The sequence below is a fragment of the Oratosquilla oratoria genome, chromosome 14, assembly GCF_046742065.1.
Source record: "Oratosquilla oratoria isolate Oo_2021 chromosome 14, ASM4674206v1, whole genome shotgun sequence".
NCBI lineage: Eukaryota > Metazoa > Arthropoda > Malacostraca > Stomatopoda > Squillidae > Oratosquilla > Oratosquilla oratoria.
In genome coordinates, this window is record NC_134790.1 from 10,892,641 (window position 1) to 10,916,421 (window position 23,781).

Sequence of the window (23,781 nt, forward strand, 5' to 3'; positions counted from 1 at the left end):
CAAACACTTGTGAAAGTCGTTTTTCTGGTGTGTTCTAGAATTAAAATACTAGTTTGTTTAGCTAAATTGATAAACCCTCCTCAATGGTTTGATGAATTATTAGTTTAAATATATGCTGATTCTACAATTCTTCTAGTGAATTTATCAAAACCTAGAAGAATTGTAGAATTGGCATATATTTCAACAAATAATTCATAGAACCATAGAGGAGGGTTTATCAATTTAGCTAAACAAACTAGTATTTTAATTCTAGAACACGCCAGAAAAACGACCTTTCCCAAGTGTCTGAAAAGGTAATTTGGTTTAGTACATAAACTTCAATTGCAGTTCTCCGTACACTTTCTGAAGAAGTTCGACGCGAACGAAACGTTAGTGTGTTTAGGGTTCCGAGCCTTTACCTTTGTTTATGTTCTCCATCATCCAAATCATTTGTCTAAAATATATATATATATATATATATATTGGTGAAGCGTGGCAGGAGATTCTCTCTGAGGCATATTCTGTTAAACACGACAGCAAAAGAGTTATTAATTAACTTTTTCCGTGAGCTCTCAAGTTTGCGAAAAGTAGGTTTTTAGTAGGGGGAAAGGCAGTAAATCAAATTTTCAAAACTTATAGGAAACACAAAAGTTATAATGAACACAAAAATACAGCACACAGTAAACAAAATACAAGCAGAACAAATTAGATTTCAAGACGTTTCACAGGTCTTTCTGCATCCTCAGTTGAAGTAAATAATAATGGAAAAGGGAGCATATTTTAAATGAAAAGAAAAGCACAAGGGGAAGTCACCGTGCTGTAACTGGGTGAGGTCAGACACAAGACCACGAACACTGGGAGAGATCACAGGGTAGCAGAAACTGTACTTGGAGAGGTCACTCCTGGGTTCGGCGCCAATCTGCTTCTCAGTCTTTGGGAACGATGTATGGCAGGATGTTCTTCCGTTTGGCGGGGAATAGGAAGTGTATGTGGAGGAGACCCCGATTTCTTGGGATTGTCCATCTGGCTCCTCTGAACAGGTTTCAAGCTGGGGAGGAGGGCAAAGTCATTTACTTGCCTATTAATGGCAGGTTGCAGCTCCTTTATCCAGATGGCTTCCAAGATAGCCAAGCGCTGTGGGTCCTCTTCTTTTGCCACAACTTCGGTGTTTTTTACCATAGTCTCCCTATCGAGGTGGTGCCAATGTTGGGTCCAGTGGTGTTGCTTAGGTCATCCGTGTTGCTAGTGTATGGTGATTCATTTAAAATATGCTCCCTTTTCCATTCTTATTTACTGATGTAATGTTCTTGATGTACCAAAATGGCAGGGTAGATAGAACAAAAAGTATACAGATCAGTTTTCAGACAATGCAAACAATGAGGAGAGTAGATGAAAATTGTGAATTGCTGCAGGGAAGATCAAAATAGGACTTGTAACTGAAGCCAAGAGTGGAAAGTTTAATTTTCATCAATGAAAATATAATTGGAAATGGCTAAAATTATAAAGAGGTCACAGAATTATGTGATGGGAAAGAAAATGACAATAGTGTATTGGATTGATTTGGACACATGGAAATAATGAGTGAAGAAAGATTAGCAAAAACGGTGTGGAAGGCAGAGGTGATGGGAGTGAACTTGAGGGGATGAGATGGATGGATGACGTGAAAGGGGCTTTAAGCAAGAGGGGAGTGACTGTTGAACAAAGAAGAGAGAAGGTGGGAGATAGGGTGAGTGGAGAAAGGATGTATGGGTAATATTTTGACTCAGTCTGAAGGTATTTCTTCCCATCTCCTCTATTTTCTGAATGAGGGGATGGAGAGGGGGGTCGCCAAGTAAATGAAGTGGCTTTCCTGTGAATGAACTGTATCTTGCTGCATTGTGTCTGACCCGGGCAGTGGGCAGGAGACAGGGATGACCCTTCATCTACAAGAAGCTAAGATGATAGGGTAACAAGGGTGGTAAATGGGAGTGGAGTGGATGCATGCCTTTGACTCTGCTACTTCCCATATAAGGGGAAGAAGCCATTGGCATGTAGTTAGAAAGAGGATGTGGAAGTGTTGGTCGTGGAAAATTTATTGCGCAAAAGTAAAAATCAAGGTTGTTTAGGAAATATAAGCTGTTGCAAAACTTAAAAAGGACATTCCATTACATATAGAGAGGTAATGGAAAGAGAAAGAGAATATGATCTGCCTCAGATTGAAATATGATGATGTAGTCCCCACACAGAAAGGAAGACAAAAAAAGAGCAAAGCTATATCTGCATGGTTGGGGCAATTTCTCTCTCTCTCTATATATATATATATATATATATATATATATATATATATATACACATATATACAGTACTACCTCTCATTAATGGACTAAAAGGGAGCTAACGGTGTCCGTTGATGTGAATGATCCGTTGATTTGGAGTGGCTTTTGGGTGGCATAGTGATTGCACAGCACTAAACAAAAGTCCATCACTCATTAACAAGCTATATAAATCGTTAGTTCGTCCACATTTGGAATATGCTGTTTCCGTATGGTCACCGAATCTCATTAAAGACATTGACAGATTGGAAAAAGTACAACGGTGAGCCATAAAACTGATTCCAAATATCAAATATAAATTGTACGAAAATCAACTAAAACATATGAACCTGTTCTCCCTAAAAAAGCGTAGACTCAGAGGTGACTTCATACAGGTCTTTAAAATTCTAAAGGGAATTGACAACATCAAAAGCGACAAAATTTTCACACTAAATGAAAATCAGACAAGAAACAATGGTCTCAAACTATCCGGAAATAGATTCAATTTGGAAGTGGGTAGAAGCAACTTTGCCAACCGTGTAGTTAATGAATGGAAAAAACTTCCTGCAGAGGCAGTGCAATGTAGTTTAGTTCAAAGCTTTAAAAATCATTTAGATAAACACCTAAGCAAGATGCTGTAATGATTATTATTTATTTTATATTGTTTTTGTTTTATCATTTGTCTGTTTGATTCTCATTTATTATTAGTTATATGTCAATTTAGTATTATTTACTATTTACCTGTTTGTTGTTTGACTGTGCCTATGCATTTATTTATGTATTTTATTTGATACATTATTATAGTTTTTCTTTATGAATTATTATGATTATTTGGATGGTTTTTTTTTTCACATCCGTAGATATGGACCAAAAGGTCTCCTGTCGGTATGCTCCACCTTTGTAATCCTTTGCACTAAAAACACCGAAAACACAGCGAAAACACCCCAAACACAGCTAATTCACGTCCGTTAATGAGAGGTAGTACTATATATATATATATATATATATATATATATATATATATATATATATATATATATATATATTTAGATATAAACATTAACCAAAATGGTCCCCAGCAGTATTTATACTTTATAGGAAAATGTTAGGAAAACTGGTCCTCATTATTTTTACCAGAAGAAAAAGAGGGGTGCAATGGGTGGGCAACAAGAAGTCTTGGACTGAAAAAGATAAAGTATTTGAGCAATATCATGAAATAGTTTCCCATACAGTTGCATCATTTTGCGGAATAGCCTAGATAGAAATAGTCCTGTCAAAAATCAGAATTTAAAGCCAAAATTAATGGAGGGAGATAGATGTGACCCTATGAGGATAGCTTTTTCTATTATAATTAGGTGAATACACATTGTGTATAGTATCATATTGATTGTAGACTCGTGTTTCATTGACTGAAAATCTGTAGTCCCACATTGACAAGCAGCAGTCCTTGGGCCGTCCCATAAATCTTTCCGAAAAAAATGATTGACTAGTTTGTGATGCATTTTTTGGGTCTATTTCTGTGTCACCGGTAGATAGGGTTATTATTAGTAGTTATAAAGGTAGTAATAGAAAGATTTATTGAGTACAGTAGAAAATAGGGATAGTACAAATGCAAAATAATCTGCATGCATTTTTGAGTTAGGATTAGTTTCAAATCATTGAAGAATGCTATGTGACTGGTTTGAAATGATATCACTAAAATACTGACTGCATAAAACTTCAGTTGTCAATAACATGAAGAAGTAGCAGGAGGAGGAAGAGGGTGTAATCAGTTCCCATTTGAAAGCTCTCTTTTGTGAGGAAAGTGGAGGAAAGATAATCCAAGTTGGTAGAAATCTTAGACATGATTTAAAGCCCAAGTGAGTGTCCCTCAGAGCTGCACCTCCAGATGGAGGCGAGGGTGTAAATAAGATTTAAAGGTGGGTGGCTGGAGGGAAGATAATCCTGTCATTCAAATATGCTTCTGGTCTGCAAAAGAATGAATAATTATTACTGAGTGTTTTGCAACTGGACCTATATGGGTCCAATCCTTTTATCTTTACTTAGATCAAAATCACAGAATTAGTTGGTGTTTTGTGTCTTGCTCCTTTTTTGTGCATATACACTGTGTTACACCTTGTTATGCATGCTTATGTGCAATTATTATTATTTTCTTTAAGACATGAGTAGTGGTGGATGGAAAACTTGTAACAAAGAAATAATTAAGGAAGATACTAATTGAGAAAATAAAAATGTTACTATTTGTATGGCAACAGAAGAAATATATAGAACCTAATGAGCATTGCTCCTTTCCAGCATACTACAATTAGGTAAATCTTAAATGCCATAGAAAGAACTTCTTCATGGGTATACACAATAAGTATATTTTCAGAGAAAGAAGCCCTTTGGTAATTGATTACTAGTGTGAATTTTGAAGTTGCAAAGGTATAATGAGTTCCAAGTTTTCTGATTACCCCACTTTGAGGTATGGCCATTGGCATAAGAAGTATCTTTCTTACCACAATGCTAATGATGCCTTCACTACTTGCAGGCCATAAGAACAGACACTAGAAGATTTAAATGCCAGAAAGTGGTCAACCTTTTCACCTGCACCACCTGCTGGTCATTCCTTCATAGCTCTTTGGGCTTCTCATCGATTACATGTTGATACTCATTACAACAGATTCATGATAATTAAGTGATTCTTTCATCAAGAATAAGCCTCTACTGATGCAATCTGCCATGCAAATTCTGGTGTTACAAAAGATTGCAGAGGTTAAGGTGGTACAGGGCTGTCTGTCAAGTCAATACAAAAGTTGTTAGGTCATTGATAGAGTCAACATACTATGAAGAACTGTTGGGCTGGAAAATATTTTATGATAGGAGCCAATGTATTAGAGAAATCAATGCATGTGGATTGGTCTTTGTTGTTTGCTGTAATCAGTGCAGTAAGTGCTTATTGAGGTCCTAAACCTCTTTATGTAAGTAATTGCATGTGTGTGATCACACAGTAAGTAAAAGACAAAAAAAAACACTCCATATAACTATTGAAGTGTTTCCAGTATTCTGAAAGAAATTAGGAATCATAAAGGTATATTATTTCCAGCACAATATTTTACAAATTGTAGCAAGCATTTTATCAAATACCCCATGTATTGGGGTAAAGACCAAACTAAAGGTAAAACTTCTGTAACACATTGTTCCTTCTGAAGATTTCAGTTTCAAGCCCTATTGTCAGTGATGCAGATGTTAGCATACAGTTCTAATTTACCTGGAAATTTATATCCCAGTATTTAGTTACAGGCCTGATAATTTATAATACAACTGAAGTGTTACAGTTTTTGTAACTTGCTAGTATCACAAAAGGAATGCAAGATATCTTCAAGAATGTCCAAATGTGAAGAGTGAATGAAATAGTCTGTTCTTTTGGTCCTTCGATTCAAACAACTTTTCTTCTCTTCATTTTCTAGATAAATTTCTAAATCTTACCTCTTCATGTACACCTTAACTCGTTATAACTGTTGGAAAACTCTCATAACAACTGTGTTTTTATTGTAATCATTTTATCAGTCCATTTGTTGACTGTGACTCCTATGAATAAAATGACGTTCTTACATTCCAGACTACCAGCGCTAGAATGAGTAGTTTGCTCTTGCATTGCAAACCCAAACCACTCATCACTCCATCTCAAGACTTGGATTCATCTCGAGATTAACATGGTTTACACTACAATTACATTTTTGAAACCCCTTGTTTTGATCTACATTTTGGAAATTAACCACAAAGATAGATTGGGATAAAAGTAGTACCATCTACCATTTCAGAAATAATGATGATATAGTTCAATTATATTATTTCATATATTTTAAAAATAATATAGAAAATTATGTAAATTCCATCCTTTCTTTACTATCATTACTTATTAATGGGGCCAAATACATACCACCAGATTGTGTGTTGATCTGTTCCTTTTTTATATTTTTATATGTATTTACTGCTGACACCACTACCTTGGTGAGGGCTATCTGACCCTGTGCTTGGCAACTGATGCCAAACACCTCTGCTCTTCATATTCAGTCACAAAACAACTTAATGGAAATAATTACTTCAGTTTACTTTTGCCTAACAAAATGAATGGCAATTTTTTTTTATATTCTCTCCATACACATTTGCTTATTAAAAGGAGCTTTACCTCCATAAAAAAATATGACGTGAAGAATTACAAATTTGCGTTGATCATGTCTCGCATTTTGTTTTATATCATTCTAGTTTTCTGTACTATTCCAACCTCGTACTGGCCATACCTCTCTGCTTGCATGACCTTTCTGTCTTTTTTCCTACAGGGATATTGAAAGTGTGGGAAATGCCAAATTTTCAGTATACCTCGTAGAGCTTATTTAAGGCTTACTACAAACTATTGTGATTCATATTTTATCTATTTATCAACAAATCATCATTCATTTTTCCTTGTTTGTCATCACCACAGCAAAATTGCTTGAGAAGAACCATCCTTCACACTCGTATCAAACTAAAACATTGGTCAAGCATATAGTTAAGCTTAAATACTAACACTCTTGTGGACTGGCATTGACCATTACTCAAGTAGCTGGCCAGGCGTAGTAGTTGCCATGACAAGGACAGTTTAATTGGTGTTCACTATTTGTTTGAGCATTATCTTTTGTACATCTAGTTTTTTTTTTTTTTTTTCTCGGAGCTATGAATGGCTAAGAAAATGTTTGAAAATTTTCATTTTAATCTTGTAACCTGCGTTTTTAACTGTCTCTGTCTCAATTAGTATGATATATATGTGTGTGTGTGTATATATATACATATATATATATATATATATATATATATATATACATACAGTCTTTTCATCAAAACATACATCAAAGTAGTCATGGTTAGTGCTTAGTTAGTATTGTAAAAGCTCATATTTTGTGCTGGGAAAGCGCAAAGAATTGCCAAAATTTGTTGGAACACATATTTATTCTAGTAAATTCCATTGTTTTACAGTGTATTGAGCGCTAAGCCAGAAATTAAATGTGGCAGGCATAATCATTGCACAACAGCATTAGCATTGTGCATCACCTATGTACATCAACAGGCATGGCTAAACTGAACCTTCATAGTTGTGTTTGTTAGGAGGGTGAGAGAAGCTAACAAGCTGTGGTGGGCAGGAGGTCCAGTTGAGGGTCTTTCCATTTCTTAAGGTCTTTTCAAATTGGAAATTTTGAGTCCTTTGAACAAAGCTTTGATTAGATATTTTGTGGTCAATTTTGATTTTGTCACCACTATCCTACTGATGTGAAGCAAGTGTTTTGCAATATTAAAGAAGATATACTTCTAGTTGTCAAAAAAATGACAAACCCATATGCAACATGTTGCAATGTGGAAACCGCTCAAATGGAGATATCATTTAGGCAAATAGAATATAAAACAGAAATTATAGAATTAGCTATATGAATATAGAAATATTTTCTACTTATGAACAGTTTACATATAATTCCCTAAAATATAAGATCTGATTATTCATACATTAAATATTCTCTCTTATAATTCATTTTTTCTATAGCTAGAATGCTTTATTTCCTTTTTTAAAAATACATTTTAAGTGTAAAGGTTTATTTTTAGTTAAATAAGGCATTCCTTTGTTCCTTGCTGTACTCTTATCCATTTGGAAGGACCAGTAAATGCATTTAAGCCTGTGGACAATTTACCACACAACCTAAACCTTTGATTCATATAGGTCGTACTAACCATATATATTTTCTTTTAATTTGTCTTAATGAATAAATCTTATTGCTTGTATGCTTGTTTAATTCTTCCTCTTTTAAGTATAAGTGAAGGTTGGATAAATGTTTTGAAACTAATTATAGCTGTCTATGAAATTGGTATTTGAATTGAGATAGTAATTGAAAGTGCTGAAAAGCTAATTTGATAGTCAACTTTACATCATCAGATTGTATTTGTTACTGTTTGTCTATGGTAGTTACCAGCCTAAGATGCAGATTTGTGCTTAGTGATTTTATTCACTAATGTAGTAAATGTCTGAATAACCACAATTCTCTGTAGCAATTAAAAATGTAATTTAGAATTGTTACATCTTGTGTATTTAGTGACAGCACCATGGGCAATCACCTTCTGTAATAGATCACTGCAGAAAAAAAATATAAATCACAGAAACTGTTCTCTTTTAAACTTGAATGTGATTCAAAACCTTACTTTTATACAGGACTTTCAAAGAAATAAAGTAGATTTGTATTTTCATGTAAATTTGATCATCCTACAAACAGAATTTATCATTCTTAGCATTATCTTGTATACTACCCTCCTAGAAGTACTTGAAAAGAGGATAATCTTACAGGGAGCAAAGTACTAACAAATTCACACAAATGCTATTTAATATGCTTGCAGTTATTAATAATAAAATTTGGTGCCTCAAGTTTTATAGTGTGTGTAAAACCCAAGGTGGCAATAGTCTTGAGGCCCTCCCTCCCTCACACAAAGGCCCTCTCTCAAGACATTTTGGACCAATGTCATGTGTTGAATTGGTGGAGTAGGACTGTTTCTATGTCACCAGCTGAAAAGGGTAGAAATGGAGCAGACACCATGTGTGAAAAGGTTTCCAGTCGCTGACAACTGCTACTTTATTACTCAATTGTAATATAATGGAAAGGAACTTTGTGTGTGTGTGTATTATTATTATTATTTTTTTTTTTCACATTAAATTTGACTTTGACTTTGTTTCATGTTTTAGATTGTTTTTAGATTAGTATTCTTTCAGACAATTACAGGAATCAACATATCTGGAAATCTGTGTTTCTTGAAATCCATCAGGCATGTAGTCTTTTTTCCATGACTAAACACTTGTACCAAAGCAAGAGATCTCATTTATCACTTTTATCCTTCCATTGACTGGAACATTGTGATCATGTCACCACTTTCTCTTCTTGTTGTGATGGTAGCAGGTCCAGTATATCTGTTCTCTCCTTACATAATTCTAGGTTGGGGATTAATATTGCTGCTGGTCTTGTATTCTCTCAATCCATATCCACAGCTACATACGTATCTAGGGTGGATTAGGCTCAGTGTTTCATTATCCATTGGTGGAATTAAAAGCCATTATAGGTTCATCAGCAGTATATATCTTGTACACTCTTTAATGTGTTTGTTGGGTTACAAATTATCCATAATCAACATTTCCAAACAAAAAAAAAACAGGAGATAAGCCAGTTGTTTGCCAATGACACTGTGCTTGTGGCAGGATCAGAAGAGGGATTAAGGAAGTTAGTGACAGTGTTTGGGAAGGTGTGGGAAAGAAGGAAGTTGAAGATAAATGTGGGTAAATGTAAGGTGATGAGATTACAAGGGGAGAATGTGGCAGCAAAATGGAAGTGAGTATTTAGGGAGAGAGACTGGAGGAAGTGGAAATGTGGTGGGAAAGGGAGGAGTGGAGGTAGAGGCAAAATGTAGAATGAGAGAAGCAAGTAAATGCCTTGTGATTAAAAAGTGTAATGAGAAATAGATGTTTGGGAATGAATGCTAAGAGGAGATTGTATTACCTAGTTGTATTTACCTAGTTATATGGGAAGGGAGCTATACTCATGGTGACCCATCTTTGTATCTTTCAGCATCAAGTTTTTCATTAAAATCTTGAATAGTGTTTGCACACGCTATTTCTTTATCTAATTTATTCTTTTATCAGATCTCTTCTATAGTTATCCTTTTTGAGTTTCTTTTTGTGTCCTTGTTTTTCCATTGTCCCATTTGAATTAATCATCCCTATCCAGGATTTCTATTCCTTTCATGATTCTATAAATAGTCAGCAGATCTCCTCTTTCTCTTCTTTGTTCCAGAGTTGGTAGTTCCAATTTAGACAATCTTGTTCATATGTTAATTTGGGGAGAGCAGGTGCCAACTTTGTCATTGCTCTTTGTATTCTTTCTAATTTCTTTATATTCTTTTTAGTACTGGGTGTCCATAGTGTTGCTGTGTACTCCAGTTTTGGTCTTATTAGTGTAACTAATATTTTTTTAATAATTTCCTCATCCAAGTAGTCAAATGCCACTTTCATTGACCTTAATAGGTTGAAGGTTTCTCTGTCTATTTTATTGATTTGTTCGTGTGGTGTCATGTCTTTGCTGATTATTACTCCAAGGTCTCTTTCTGAGTTCACTTTTTTTATTTCTTCTTCACCAATTTTATAATTTCTTTATATTATATTTTTACTTTTTCCAAACTCCATTATACTACACTTCTTGATATTGAAGTTCACTTCATCTCTCTCCATAGTTCTAAATCACAGATAATATTAGTGCTTCAGCCTTACCCTCACCTAACCACTTCATCCACTGCTTAGTTATTTCACCACAATTTCACTACGACCTCCTTTATCTTTTCTGTCATATCTCCAGACCTTCTACACCATTTTGTAATTGGAGGGATTAGTAATAGGTACTTGCTTGTAGTGGCCCTGCAAGATGAATAAGAGAATTATCTCCCAACTGCCTATTTTCAAAATCTGTCAATCTTCTCACCCTCAGTCTCGACTGAGTTTCACAGTACAGTCTCTGGTTTGATATCAAGTCATTCGAGTGATACCCCATGATTCTCCAAAGTCTTCATTGGTACCATTTTTTACTTTAATAATTAAAACAATGCCAATAGAGACTCCGTCCTCACATGGTGCTTTTCCAAACTTACTTGTCAGCAATTGCCTTTCTCTTTCACTGAAGAATCAATACAGAATTAGCCTAGCCACAGATTCAAATTGCCCTAGATACCATTGCCCTACAGATGGTACTAAACACATTCTACACTCCCCAGCTCTCACTCTATCCAAACAGTAGCACAATATATCCTCCTTGAGTGGCATGTGGTTCAAGCCTGAGACCATTGCCAGTTACCTAGGGGCCATGGTTCTCCTGCAAGAGCAACATGGAGCAATGGACTGTTTGATATACACTAGAATAGTGATGACATATTAAAGTATTTTCTTGAAGAACAAATGGTGAGAAATTTTGATTAAGGAACAAGATGATTTTAAACTAGTGTCTAGCATTAAGGCCCAAAAAGGTGATGAATAACATTATACTTTAAAATGCACTTTCACCATAGGAAAGAAATAAAATATGTAGTACAGTAAGTCCTTGTTATACGGTACATATGCGTTCCTGAAAACCTTTCCACAAATTGAAATTACTATATACCGAGCCCATTATAACATGTAATAATAGGATATGGCAGATGTACCTTCTCCATGCTCTTTCCTCTTCAAAACATCTAGTGGATACCCTATCTGTGAATTTTTCTTACCGTAAATAGAATCGAGGGTAGTAATTACCAAATACCATAACTGAATTTACCGGATAAAGAAATACCATATAAGGAGGACTCACTGTACTTGTAGTGTTTTTGGCCTGGTCCAGAGACCAGGTGCAGGCCTCTAGGGGCTGCACCTCCCTGAGATGGTGGGGGATTTTGGACATGTTTGGAAATGTTCTTTAGGTTTAGGAGATGACCAACTATCCTCTTGATGTGTTGATCCTTGTTACTGCATCTCTAATAGCTATGATGTGAACACTAAATCCAGCACATTTCTAGAGGCTTCAGGAAAAAAAATTCAACGCTAACTACATTCATGAGATCCCCATCTTGATGAAAAAAAGGAATAAATTAAGATAAATAAGATGTAACAAACCAAACAGAACAAGAAAAAGAACAACTACAATAATTAAAAACATCACAAACCTATAGCAAAAAACAGAAAACGAAAAAAACAGGTGGAAAAACTGATCATGGCAAAATGTGTAATGCTGTAATAACATAGAAAAAAATAAATCCCCCAATCCACCCATGAAGCATTTGGGTAGGGGAGGGAATAAAAAATATATATACATATGTATATATACATATATATATGTATTTACCTAGTATTTTACGGGAAGGGGGAGCTATGCTCGTGGTGTCCCGTCTTCATATCTCATTTTATCTAAATGGTTTTTAAATTCATGTATTGTTTTTGCACACACCACTTTCTCATTTAACTTGTTCCAAATGTCTATTACTCTGAGTAAAGCTGTTCTTTTTCAAATCTCTTCTATAGCTGTCTTTCTTGATTTTCTTTCCGTGTCCTCTTGTATTTCTATCATCCCATTTTATCAGATCCTCTCAATCAATAGTTTCTATGCCTTTCATGATTCTGTAAATAGTTATCAAATCTCCTCTCTCTCTTCTTTGCTCTAATGTCTGTAGCTCAAGTTCTGCTAGTCTCTCTTCATGTGATAGTTTTGAGAGAGTTGGTGCCAATTTTGTAATTGCTCTGTGTATTCTTTCAAGTTTTTTTATACATTTTTTTGTACTTAGTGACCACATTGTTGCTGCATATTCCAATCTTGGTCTTATCAAAGTGATTAGTATTTTCTTCACTATTTCTTCATCCAGGTATGTAAATGCTACTTTGATTGTTCTTATTAAATTATAAGTTTCTCCAAAAATCTTGTTTATATGTTTCTCAGGTGTCATATTCATAATAATGACTCCCAGGTCCTTCTCATTTTCTACTTTTTTTATTTCTTCTCCCAGTTTATATGATCTTATTATTCTTGTTTTGCTTTTTCCAAATTCCATTATACAACACTTCTTAGTATTGAACTCCATCTCCCACTTCCTACTCCATTCCCAGACTTTATTGAGATCACTCCGTAGTGACTCACAATCTTCTTCATTGTTCACTTTTTTTAATAGTTTTGCATCATCTGCAAAGAAGCTCATATAGCTTTCAATTCCTTCATCCATATCATTAATATATATAGCAAACATTATTGGGGCCAGAACTGTTCCTTGTGGAACACCACTTATTACTTCATCCCAATTTGAGTGTTTGTCTCTTATCACTACTCAGTTTTCTTTCTTGCAAAAAGTCTTTCATCCTTTTAAGTAGTTTGCCCTGTATTCCTTCGGTTTCTAATTTCTTAAGCAACTTCTTATGTGGTACTTTGTCAAAAGCTTTTTTTAGGTCTAGAAATGCACAATCAGCCCATCCATCTCTTTCTTGTATTATCTATTAGCCTTGAATAGAAACATATTAAATTGGTGACGCATGATCATCCTTGTCTGAATCCAAATTGCCTTGGATTTAGCACATTTTTTCTAAATACTTTACCCAGCTACTTTTGACAATTCTTTCACAAATATTTGCTATTGTACTTGTTAGAGAGACTGGTCTATAGTTGTTAGGTTCTTCTTTATTTCCCCCTTTATATATATAGGTACTATATTTGCTCTTTTCCAATCTTCTGGAACTTTTCCTTCTTTCAAGGAACTGCTTATTATGCTATGTATTTTGTCTGCCAGTTCGTTCCTGCATTCTTTCAAAATCCAGTTTGCTATTTCATCTGGTCCATGTGATTTTCTGACATCAAGATTACTCAAGTGTTTCATTATTTCATTCTTTGTTACTTCTATTTCTTTGATAGGTGGGACTTTCTCTTCCTATTCAATCTTTCCAGGTTGTATGTTCTCCCTTGTAAACACCAATTTAAAATCCTTGTTCATAATTTCTGCCATTTCTATTTCCTCTGTATTCAACTCCTTGTCTTAATTTCTCTAAATCTTGTTTGTTTTTCAGTTTGTTGTTTACAAATCTGTAAAATAGTTTTGGTTGATCTTTACATTTTTCTATGACATCTTTTTTATATTTTCTCTTTTCCTCTCTGCACACTTGTACATATTCATTTCTATAACAAGTATATATTTTCCATTTTTCAGGTCTTTCGTATTTCTTCCATTTGGTCCAAGCTTTATCTCTTTTGTCTTTTAACTTCCTACAGCTTTTGTTGTCCCAGCACATTACATGTTCGTTTTCTTGCTTTTGTCTTGGGATATACTTTTCCACTCATTTTTTATCAATTTTTGTCAGAATATTCCATTACTCTTCCACTGTTGTTTGCTCTTTGTATATTCTTTCCCAGTTTTTTTTTTGAAAGAATTCTCTTATTTTATAAAAAAAAAAAAAAAAATCATACATCATTCTTCCTTTTCTATATTGTTCATTTCTTTTCATGAATTTTTCCTCATTTAGTTCCAGTTCAATCAATATGTGGTCACTTTTACTTATTGGTGTCTTGTATTCAATCTTACCCACTATTTCAGGGTCTGATGTGATTATTAGGTCTAGTCTTGATGGTTCTTCATTTCAATACCTAGTGTTCTCTTGAATCCATTATGTCATTGAATGGTCAATAATCATCTTGAGTAGAACATTTCCCCATGAGTCGTCTCCACCCTTTACTGTCATCTCTTCCCAGTAGACTTCTTTGCAATTAAAGTCCCCCATCATAACTATTCTTCCTCCATCTTCCATTATCTTATTTAACGTTATCCTTGTGTCTTCTAACATACTTTTATGTTCACTCTCTTCCCACGAGGCTGTTTTTGGAGGCACATAATTTATTACAAACTTTCTGCTCTTCTTATCTCTGTCTTCCACTTCAATCATGATCATCTCTATTCTTTCCATATGTGACACACCTCACGTTTATATCCTTAGTCAGGAACATAACTCAACCCCCTTGTTTTGTCTCTGTTTCTAATCCAATAATTACATGCATAATGTCTTACACTGTTGGGTGGTAGTGGACCTTTTAATTTTGTCTCTGCAATTCCCATTATGTCCGGTTCTTTTTCCTTCAGATAATCATTCAGTTCATTCAATCCTGTTATTAATCCATCTATATTTGTGTAAGACACTCTTAATTTTCTGCTACTTCCATTGTATTTTCTGTTTCCCTTTTGTTTTTCTCTGGTATGGCCCATTTCCTCACTTTCATATTCACTACTCTCCAATAGAATTTCTCTTTTTCTGACTCTGTTCTGTTCTCGTTTTTTTCCTTAGCTTCTTGTCTTTTCATTTTTTCCTCCTCTCTTTCCTCTTTATTCATTTCTCTTTTTATCCATACCTTTTTATATTGTTCACTGTTTGCTAGTTTCCCTGTTTTTGCTAAGATATTCTCTGCTGTCATTTGTGACCTGAATTTAATCTTCATTGGTCTGATCTTATCTGTACTATATTTCACAATTTCAGGTTCATCTCCCTGAACTAATTCTAGTAAACTGCATACTTTTTCTTTTTCCTCTTTGATTCTTGTGGTTCTATTTAGATTATACTTCTCTTCCATTCCTAATATAATTATACATTTCTTTTTATCTGCTAAGTCTCGTACTATATTCTCCTTCGGTCTCATCACTTTAATGACTCTGTCTTCAGTTTGTTCTTTCATCTGTTGTTTTACTATGTCATTAAATGCAATTTTGCTGTTCTCTTGGATTTTTTTCCAACCCTGTGCTTCTTTTGCTATGGACTCTTTATTCTCTTTGTTATTCTTCTTTAATTCCTCATTCTCATCTTTTACTTCTTTTAACTGTCTTTTTAATACTTCTATTTCTTTAGTTAGTTTTTGGTTTACCTTCTCTAATTCTTCCAATTTTTCAACTCTCTGCGTGATCTTCGTGAGTTCACCGAACCTATCCTCCCAATGTTTGACAATTTTCTCAAGTTTTTCTTCTAGGCTTGCTAATCGGGGAGGGTTGGCTTCCCCCCCCCCTCATTAAATCCTTGGAAATTATTATCTTCACTTTCCATTGTGCTGCTCTTATCTATATTTCTAATCTTTACATTTTTGCTAATCCCTTCTTCGTCACTGAAATTATCTGGACCTCTTTTGTTGTTTACATGGCGTCTGCCTGCCTGGACCAAGTCCTCCCCTTCCTCATTTCCTTCCATTTCCCTCAGTAATCCCTCCCCTTCTCCTTTTTCATCACCTTCCCACTACACCACAAGCTTTCCCGTTCCCTATAGATACAACACAGGTACTTCCTTGTCGTTGTGATCCTCATAATTCTTGGATAACTCCGTAGTCCAAACTTTGCTGTCACCTCGACTGACGTGTGTGTGTGTGTAATGTTCAAGAAATCTTTATAAATATCGAGTACTGGAGAACACGTAAAATATTTTTAGATGAAACATCAAGAATCTGAGACAATTGACTATTGCTTTCTAAAGATAATGTGGCTTGCTCACAAGGGAAATAAATCTTATTGTGCTATCCTTGCAATTTTTATACAGTACATTTTCAAAAATGTATTTGATTGCAAAATATAAATAGTTAAGTAAAATCAGTAAATGCTTCATAGGAAATGTGCAGTCCCCCTAGTGTAGGCATTATGGTCCCTTGCAGTTTCATTCATTCTTATGTTCTTGTGTTATGTTTCACCAGTATGGATGCAATTAAATCACAAAAACATGTGATTCACAAAATGTGTAATTAAACCACTTGGAAAATAAAATGAAAGGTGACCGAATGTTTTTGTCTATTTAAGACATTTTAATTTTATTTTCCACGTGGTTTTATTACACACCAGTATAGATGTAGAAGGGACAATAAAGAAACTGAAAAACTCATATATTGAAGGCCCAAACAAAATCTGGAACATCCACCTCAAAGTTTCAATTGACATCTTCAACTGTTTCTGGTTACACAATAAATTCCCAACCATTTGGTCTTGTTCACACAATTCCAGCATAAAACCGAACCTCCCAAAAACTTTGCATCACACAAACCAATTTGACTGCTATCATAATATCCAAGCTGATGGAAAAACTAGTAGAAAGAATCAAAATTGCAGGCAAGAACACAAGCCCGCATAAACAAACTAGATCACTGGTTCATAAATAACAAAATTGAATCCTCACCCCAGATATCAATAATAACATTGCTTACTCCAGACAACAATGAATAAAAAAAAAATAAAAAAAATCCTGCAGTAAAACTAAATGTCCAAACCCTTGCACTGGAAAAGAACTCTAAAATTCTAAGCCTTTGGTTAACAGAAAGAAACCATTCAAACAATTCATAACCACATACCTCTACTATGCTTCTACAGCATAGTTTCCAACTATTAGCAAGATTAACACAACTAAACAACAATACAGAACAAAGCACAAAAAGTGATAAAAGGATGCACAAATGAAAAACCCAAATTGAACATCTACACACTAAAACTAAAATTCTCCCCATGGAACATCACATGAAAAAGATAGGAAAAAAGAAAACCGTATACCATTCAAATATATACATCCACACAAAGGCACATTTACACTTGTACCATTAAACAATCTCTCAAGGACATATCACCAAATTTAATACTTCAACCCCTCCCCCCCCATATCCCCATAGAAAAATCCCTCAAAATGAGGAAAGAATCACACATGCGTGTTGACCTTGTTATTTCTTAGATCCTCAATTCTTTTTTTAATTTCTAATTTAAACTTTTTGTTATCATAGCCTTTGCATGTTTGTCCTCTTCTTCAAAACTAGCTTATTTCTTTTGGCTTAGAATTTGAATTTAGGAAAGAAAGATTTGCAAAATGTTGGTAGACACAGAGGGAGTACCCTGGAATCAATTTCCTGAAAGCCAAGAAAGACTCCTGCCAACAGTGGTGAAGGATAAGATGTCTGATTGGAGAAAGGTAACTATTTGGATCCCACAAGGGTCAGTGCTTGCATCAGTCACACTTTTGATTGTCTATGAGTGGTCTGAGAAACTATGCTCATGATGCCAAGATCATGAATAAGAAATGAAAAAAAAGAGAGATTTATGTTTACGAAGTCATGAGTAAAAGAATAATTGAATGCAAAATGCTTTTTCATAAATGAACAAAAGTAAGAGGAGACTGTCATTGGATGATAAAAATGGAAGATGAAACACTATAAATAAAAGAGGAAACGTTTAGGAGTATTGAATATGGAAGGTTTCTCTTCAGAAAACATGGGTGGAATAATGAGATACATATGAAATGTTAATGAACATAAGAATGGCACTTCACTATATTGAACATATGTGTAAAACACATATGTATGTACCTATACACACACATAGATTGAGATGGAACTGTACATGAATTTGAGTCTAGGTACGTTAGAATATTAGAGAATAGGAGACAGGACTTTACTTGTCGTAAAGTCCTGGAATGGGTGGGAGTGGTTTCTATGCCTTTTTCTCTTTAGCTATCCCCCTGTGTAAGGCAGAAAAAGCCTTTGGTATATGTATGTATGAAGGAGACAGGACCCAAATTAATGAGCATTATTCCTTTTCTGTATACACAGAGTACCAGAGTTTCGATTCCCATCCAGGAATCATCTTCATATAAATGGATACATAAAGTGAACACAAATATAAATGGTCCTATCCCAGTTACACTATGGACCATATATATTTATGTTCATTTTATGTTTTTGTCATACCCCAGAAGCAGTGGCAATTCTAGGACTATGAAAGTGGGGGGGCCAGTTCAGGGCCAACATAGATGTGAGGGGGCATAGGAGGTTAGTTGCAAGCAAAATGAACCTTCACAGGTGGGGGAGTTCAGGAATATATATATATATATATAATATGTATGTAATGTATGTATATGTATATATACACTGTATATACATACATACATATACCAAGGCTTTTTCCCCCTTACAAGGGGGGTAGCCAAAAAGGGAAAGGCATAAAATCATTTCCACCCATTCCATCCCTGAATACACTCCACACCCCTCCACCCTCCCTCTTATCTGAGCATCTCCTGGATGACGGGTCATCCCTGCACCTTGTCCACTGTCCTGGGTCAGAAGCAGTGTCGCAAGACACAGCACATCCACAGCAAGGCCGCTTCATTAAATCGGCGACCCCCCTCTCCGTCCCCCCATTGCATAAAAGGAGAGGACGGGGAGACATCTGTCTACAGAGTATAGGACTGGCAGGTCACTGCCACCAGGTGGTTTGAAATCGAAAGCCTTCGACTTTACCACCGATTCTAAGATTGGACTGCCAAGCTGCAATCTTAGAAGTCAGATTGCCGTCTCGGAGGGGGTGGTTGGTGGAGGGGGAGTGTGTAGACGTGCTGCTTGCTTGACGCGGGTGGTCTGCGTGAAGCTGGTAGGCGTGGCTTGAGTCTTTGATGGCTGAAGGTTTTATTCGGCCTTCTGTGGTAGGCGCGAGTGTAATTAGTATTATGTGGTATATGATGGCTTGTCTCTTCTGAGATGTGAAATGAAACTAACGCTCGCCAGTTTGAGTGGTTGCGTAACCTTGATTGTATGGCTGAGGACGTAGTTTCTATTCAGAGCGTGGGAGCACCGCTGCCGCCATTAATGTAACCTCCTTTCCTTGGGGGTTACATAGGCAGGACTTAGTGCGGGCAAGATAAACTCTCAACGACTCCTTTTCTTCTTATTTTATTATAACTAGAGTTTATCATGTCATCGTATACACTATAGTCACTATTTACAACACATCACTGGCACACGTTTTTCTTGGTTATACACTTTTGTCTCTAGACCACCTTACACAATGTTCTTTTGAGTTAATCTCTGGAGCACCTCACACCTAACCTCCCTCTCGAGAGATGCACGGCCTTTTTGTTGACCGGAAACGGCTGACTAAGCAAAGTTTGAGGTGCGTTTTATCCTTTTGTTTAATAATTCTACCTTGAAAGTCCGTCGCCTCACATGGCTAGGACAACCCACTAATTACCTACTATATTTTTTATATAAGTCTTAATATATACATATCCAGGGGGTGGCTCGTTAATATGTAATGTTTCCGTGTGTTATGTGGGTCGTGTCTAATGGCATCCATTATGTGTGTGTGTTCGTGAGTCCGTTTGTGGGCGCTCGGCTGGTAACATGCAAACTCAGCGATTTGAGCGGATATGGTAGGCGCCAGTCAGACTGTGAGGTTGGACATCGAGTGGTGTTGCATGACGTATACAAAATCCCTTCGGGCTGCGTCAAATTTTGCTCACACATACTACCTCACCCCCACCCCACACCCCCATTCCACCTCATGCAATCACATCATCCATATACAACCATTCTCCATTCTCCAGTTATCCCGTCTTCTGTCCTCTCCCGTCCTTCCTCAACAGATCCCCTCTTCCCCAAAGCCCCCTTCACCCCATCCATCCACCTCATCCTAGGATGTCCCCTCATGTTCACTCCCTCCACATCTGCCTTCCATACCTCTTTTACTAGTCTTTCTTCACTCATTCTTTCCATGTGTCCAAACCATCCTAATATTCTTTCATCAACCCTATCTCCCAGCTCCTTTTCCACCCCTGTCCTCCTCCTCACCTCCTCATTTCTCACTCTATCTAGCCTAGTAACCCCCATCATACTTCTCAGACACCTCTACTCAAACACATTCAAACTCTTTCTCTCTTCCTCTCTTATGTTCCATGTTTCTGCCCCACACAGTGCTGTTGGCACAATCATTCCTTCATACAGTCTCCTCTTAGCATCCATTCCCAAATGTCTATTCCTCATCACACTCTTTAATCCACCAATGCATTTACTTGCTTCTCTCAATCTATTCTACCTCCACCTTCACTCCACCTTTTCCTGCCACATTTGCACCCAAGTATCTAAAACTATCCACTTCCTCCAGTCGCTCTCCCTTAATGCTCACTTCCCGTCTACTGCCACTTTCACCCCTTGTACATCTCATCACCTTACTTTTACCCACATTTATCTTTATCTTTCTTCTATCACATACTCTCCCAAACTCTGTCACCAACTTCCTCAATCCCTCATCCGATCCTGCCACAAGCGCAGTGTCGTCCGCAAACAACAGCTGGCTCACCTCCCACTTTTCTCCATTTTCTTTAACCATCTCCAATCCCTGACCCACTACCCTTGCATTCACCTCTCGCACCACCTCATCCATGTATAAGTTGAACAGCCAGGGCGACATAACGTATCCTTGACGAAGTCCCACCTTTACCTCGAACCACTCACTCTCTCCATTTCCAATCCTGACACAAGTTCTACTACTCTCATAAAAACTCTTGACAGCTCCCAGAAGCTTTCCTCCTATCCCATATATCTGCACAACCTCCCACAGTGCCTTTCTGTCTACCCTATCATGAGCCTTTTCCAGATCCATAAAAGCCCCAAAAAACATCCTTCCCCTTTCCTATAGCTTTCTCACATATCTGTCTTACCACAAAGATCTGATCTACACAACCTCTACCTGTCCTAAATCCACATTGTTCCTCACCAATTACTCCTTCTGTTCCTCTCCTAATCCTCTCAATCAAGATCCTCCCATAAGGCTTCCCCAACTACACTTAACAAGCTAATCCCTCTGAAACTACTACATTCATACTTGTCCCCTTTTCCCTTGTAAAGTGGAACTATACAGGCACTCCTCCAGTCCTCCGGCACTCTACCCTCTCTCCAGCAAACATTAAATAACCTCACTAGCCAGTCCACCATCACTGAACCTCCCTTTTTCAGACATTCTGCATGGCATCCATCCAGACCAGGTGCCTTACCTGCTTTCATCTTCTTAACAACTGCCTTCACCTCATCCTTCCTTATTTCTCCTCCATTCTCCTCACTCATCACTCTCATTTTCTCCGCATTTCCCACTGCAGCTATCTTTCCCTCCCTATCCTCCTTCACATTTAGCAACTCCCTAAAATATTCTGCCAATCTTCCCCTTACTGCCTTCTCTTTCATTATCATCTCTCCATCTACACCTTTTACTTTTTCTTCTCTACTTGATTCGCCTCCTCTTTCTCTCTTAATTTCTTTCCAAAACATCTTTTTATTACTTTCAAAATTTTCTGTCATACTCTTACCCCACTTCACATCTGCTCTCCTCTTTGCCTCCTTTACCTTTTGCTTTGCTTCTCTTTTCTTTTCTTTGTACCTCTCATATGACTCCCTCGTCCTATTTTGTAACCAATCTGTGAAAGCTCGCTTCTTCTTTTCTACAACCTTCTTTGTTTCCTCATCCCACCATTCACTACCCTTCCTTCTATTTTCCCCTGTCCTTCTTGTTCCACACACCATCCTTGCACACTTTATGACTCCCTCCTTGAACCATCCCCATTCCTCCTCCACACCCAGCTCCACTCTATCCTTTACTCCCTCCCACTCCTCCTTCAGCTTCTTTTCGTACTCCTTCTCCTTTCCCTTTTCATTCAAAGAGTTCACTCTAAGAACCTCCCTACCTTTTGTCCTTTTCCTTTTTCTCCATCTATCCTCCACTCTCAACTTACCTTCCACCAGAAAATGATCTGATATTCCCCCACCCTCTCCCCTTAGCACATGTACATCCTTAACTCTTCCTATCATAATCCTATTTACCACTACATAATCCGTCAACGCTCTATCTACCACCCTTCCATCCACCACCCTCTCCCATGTGTACTTATGCTTGACTTTCTTCCGAAACACTGTATTTGCTATCATCAACTCTCTTTCTAGACACATTTCCACCATTAACTCTCCACTACCATTCTTTCCTGGAACTCCACATTTCCCAACCACTCCATCGATTGGACCATTTCCTACCCTAGCATTAAGGTCTCCCAGTACTATTACATTTACATTTCTCCCTAAATCCTCTATGCACTCATTTAAATCTATCCAAAAGGCCTCCCTTTCTTCTACACTCTTCTCACTGCCAGACCCATATGCACTTACAAAGACCCACATATCCTTTCCCAGTTTCACCTTCATCCACATTATCCTTGAGGAAACCTTCCACTCCACTACCCGTTTACACACATATATATATATATATATATATATATATATATATATATATATATATATATATACATACATACATACATACATACATACAAAACTCATTATATATATATAGAGATATGAAGGCAGGTTAAGAAGACGCATAGTCGATTGGCATTAATGAATTCAAGAAAGGGGTATAGGGAAGATTGTAAGACAGTAAATTTCCAAACAGAAGTGTGAATAAATTAATTAATGACGAAGTCACCTGGATAAAGATGGAATGTGTGCAAGAAAAGAAAGTCACATCAAAAAGACTAAATAAACCTAGTTTCAAAACAGAACAGAACCAAAGATGGATCCATAAGTGATTTCAATCTCATTTGTTTTGCACAATAACTCTTAAAAGTTTTTGGACAAGATAGAAATGGGATATGCAAAAAAAAAAAATAATAATAATAATAAAATAAATAAATAAATAAAAATGTGGCCAGCTGAAAAACTGGGGGGGGGGGGTATGCCCCCACCCCACCCCACCCCCACCCCTCCCGCGGCGACACCCTAGAATCGCCACTGCCCTTATGACGGTTCCTGTATGGGAATGGAGATATCGGGCACAAAACCCATTGGATTGAGTCTGATGCGTACCCTCCCAATATATATATATATATATATATATATATATATATATATATATATATATATATATATATATATTACTGTATATGTATGTATTTACCCAGTTGTATTTTACGGGACGGGAGCTATGCTGGTTGTGACCCATTTTCGTATCTCTCCACGTCCAGTTGTTTTCTTGAAATCGTGCATAGTTTGGGCATTCACTGTTCGATTTGTTCCAGACATGAATTCAAAACAAGTTTTGATCTAGGTGAATACAGACGGTACACCATTAACAGATCTTTAATCCAGTATATTACATT

The 23,781-nt window shown here is 36.5% G+C and overlaps 1 protein-coding gene across 3 annotated transcripts in view; it reads left to right on the top strand.

Moving 5' to 3' along the window:
• LOC143032721 (transgelin-3-like) overlaps nt 1-23,781 on the top strand; it is a 197,041-nt gene that overhangs the window by 170,321 nt on the left and 2,939 nt on the right. For 2 of the 3 annotated variants that reach the window (XM_076197650.1, XM_076197651.1), the window contains one exon: nt 5,872-8,058. The exons of the other annotated variant lie outside the window; for it this stretch is intronic. Coding sequence is in view for 1 of the 2 variants with exons in the window: in XM_076197651.1 (XP_076053766.1) it covers nt 5,872-5,885 (14 nt within the window). In the remaining variant the exon portion in view is untranslated. Of the gene's footprint in view, nt 1-5,871; nt 8,059-23,781 lie in introns of those variants that run through there. 3 annotated transcript variants of the gene reach the window in all.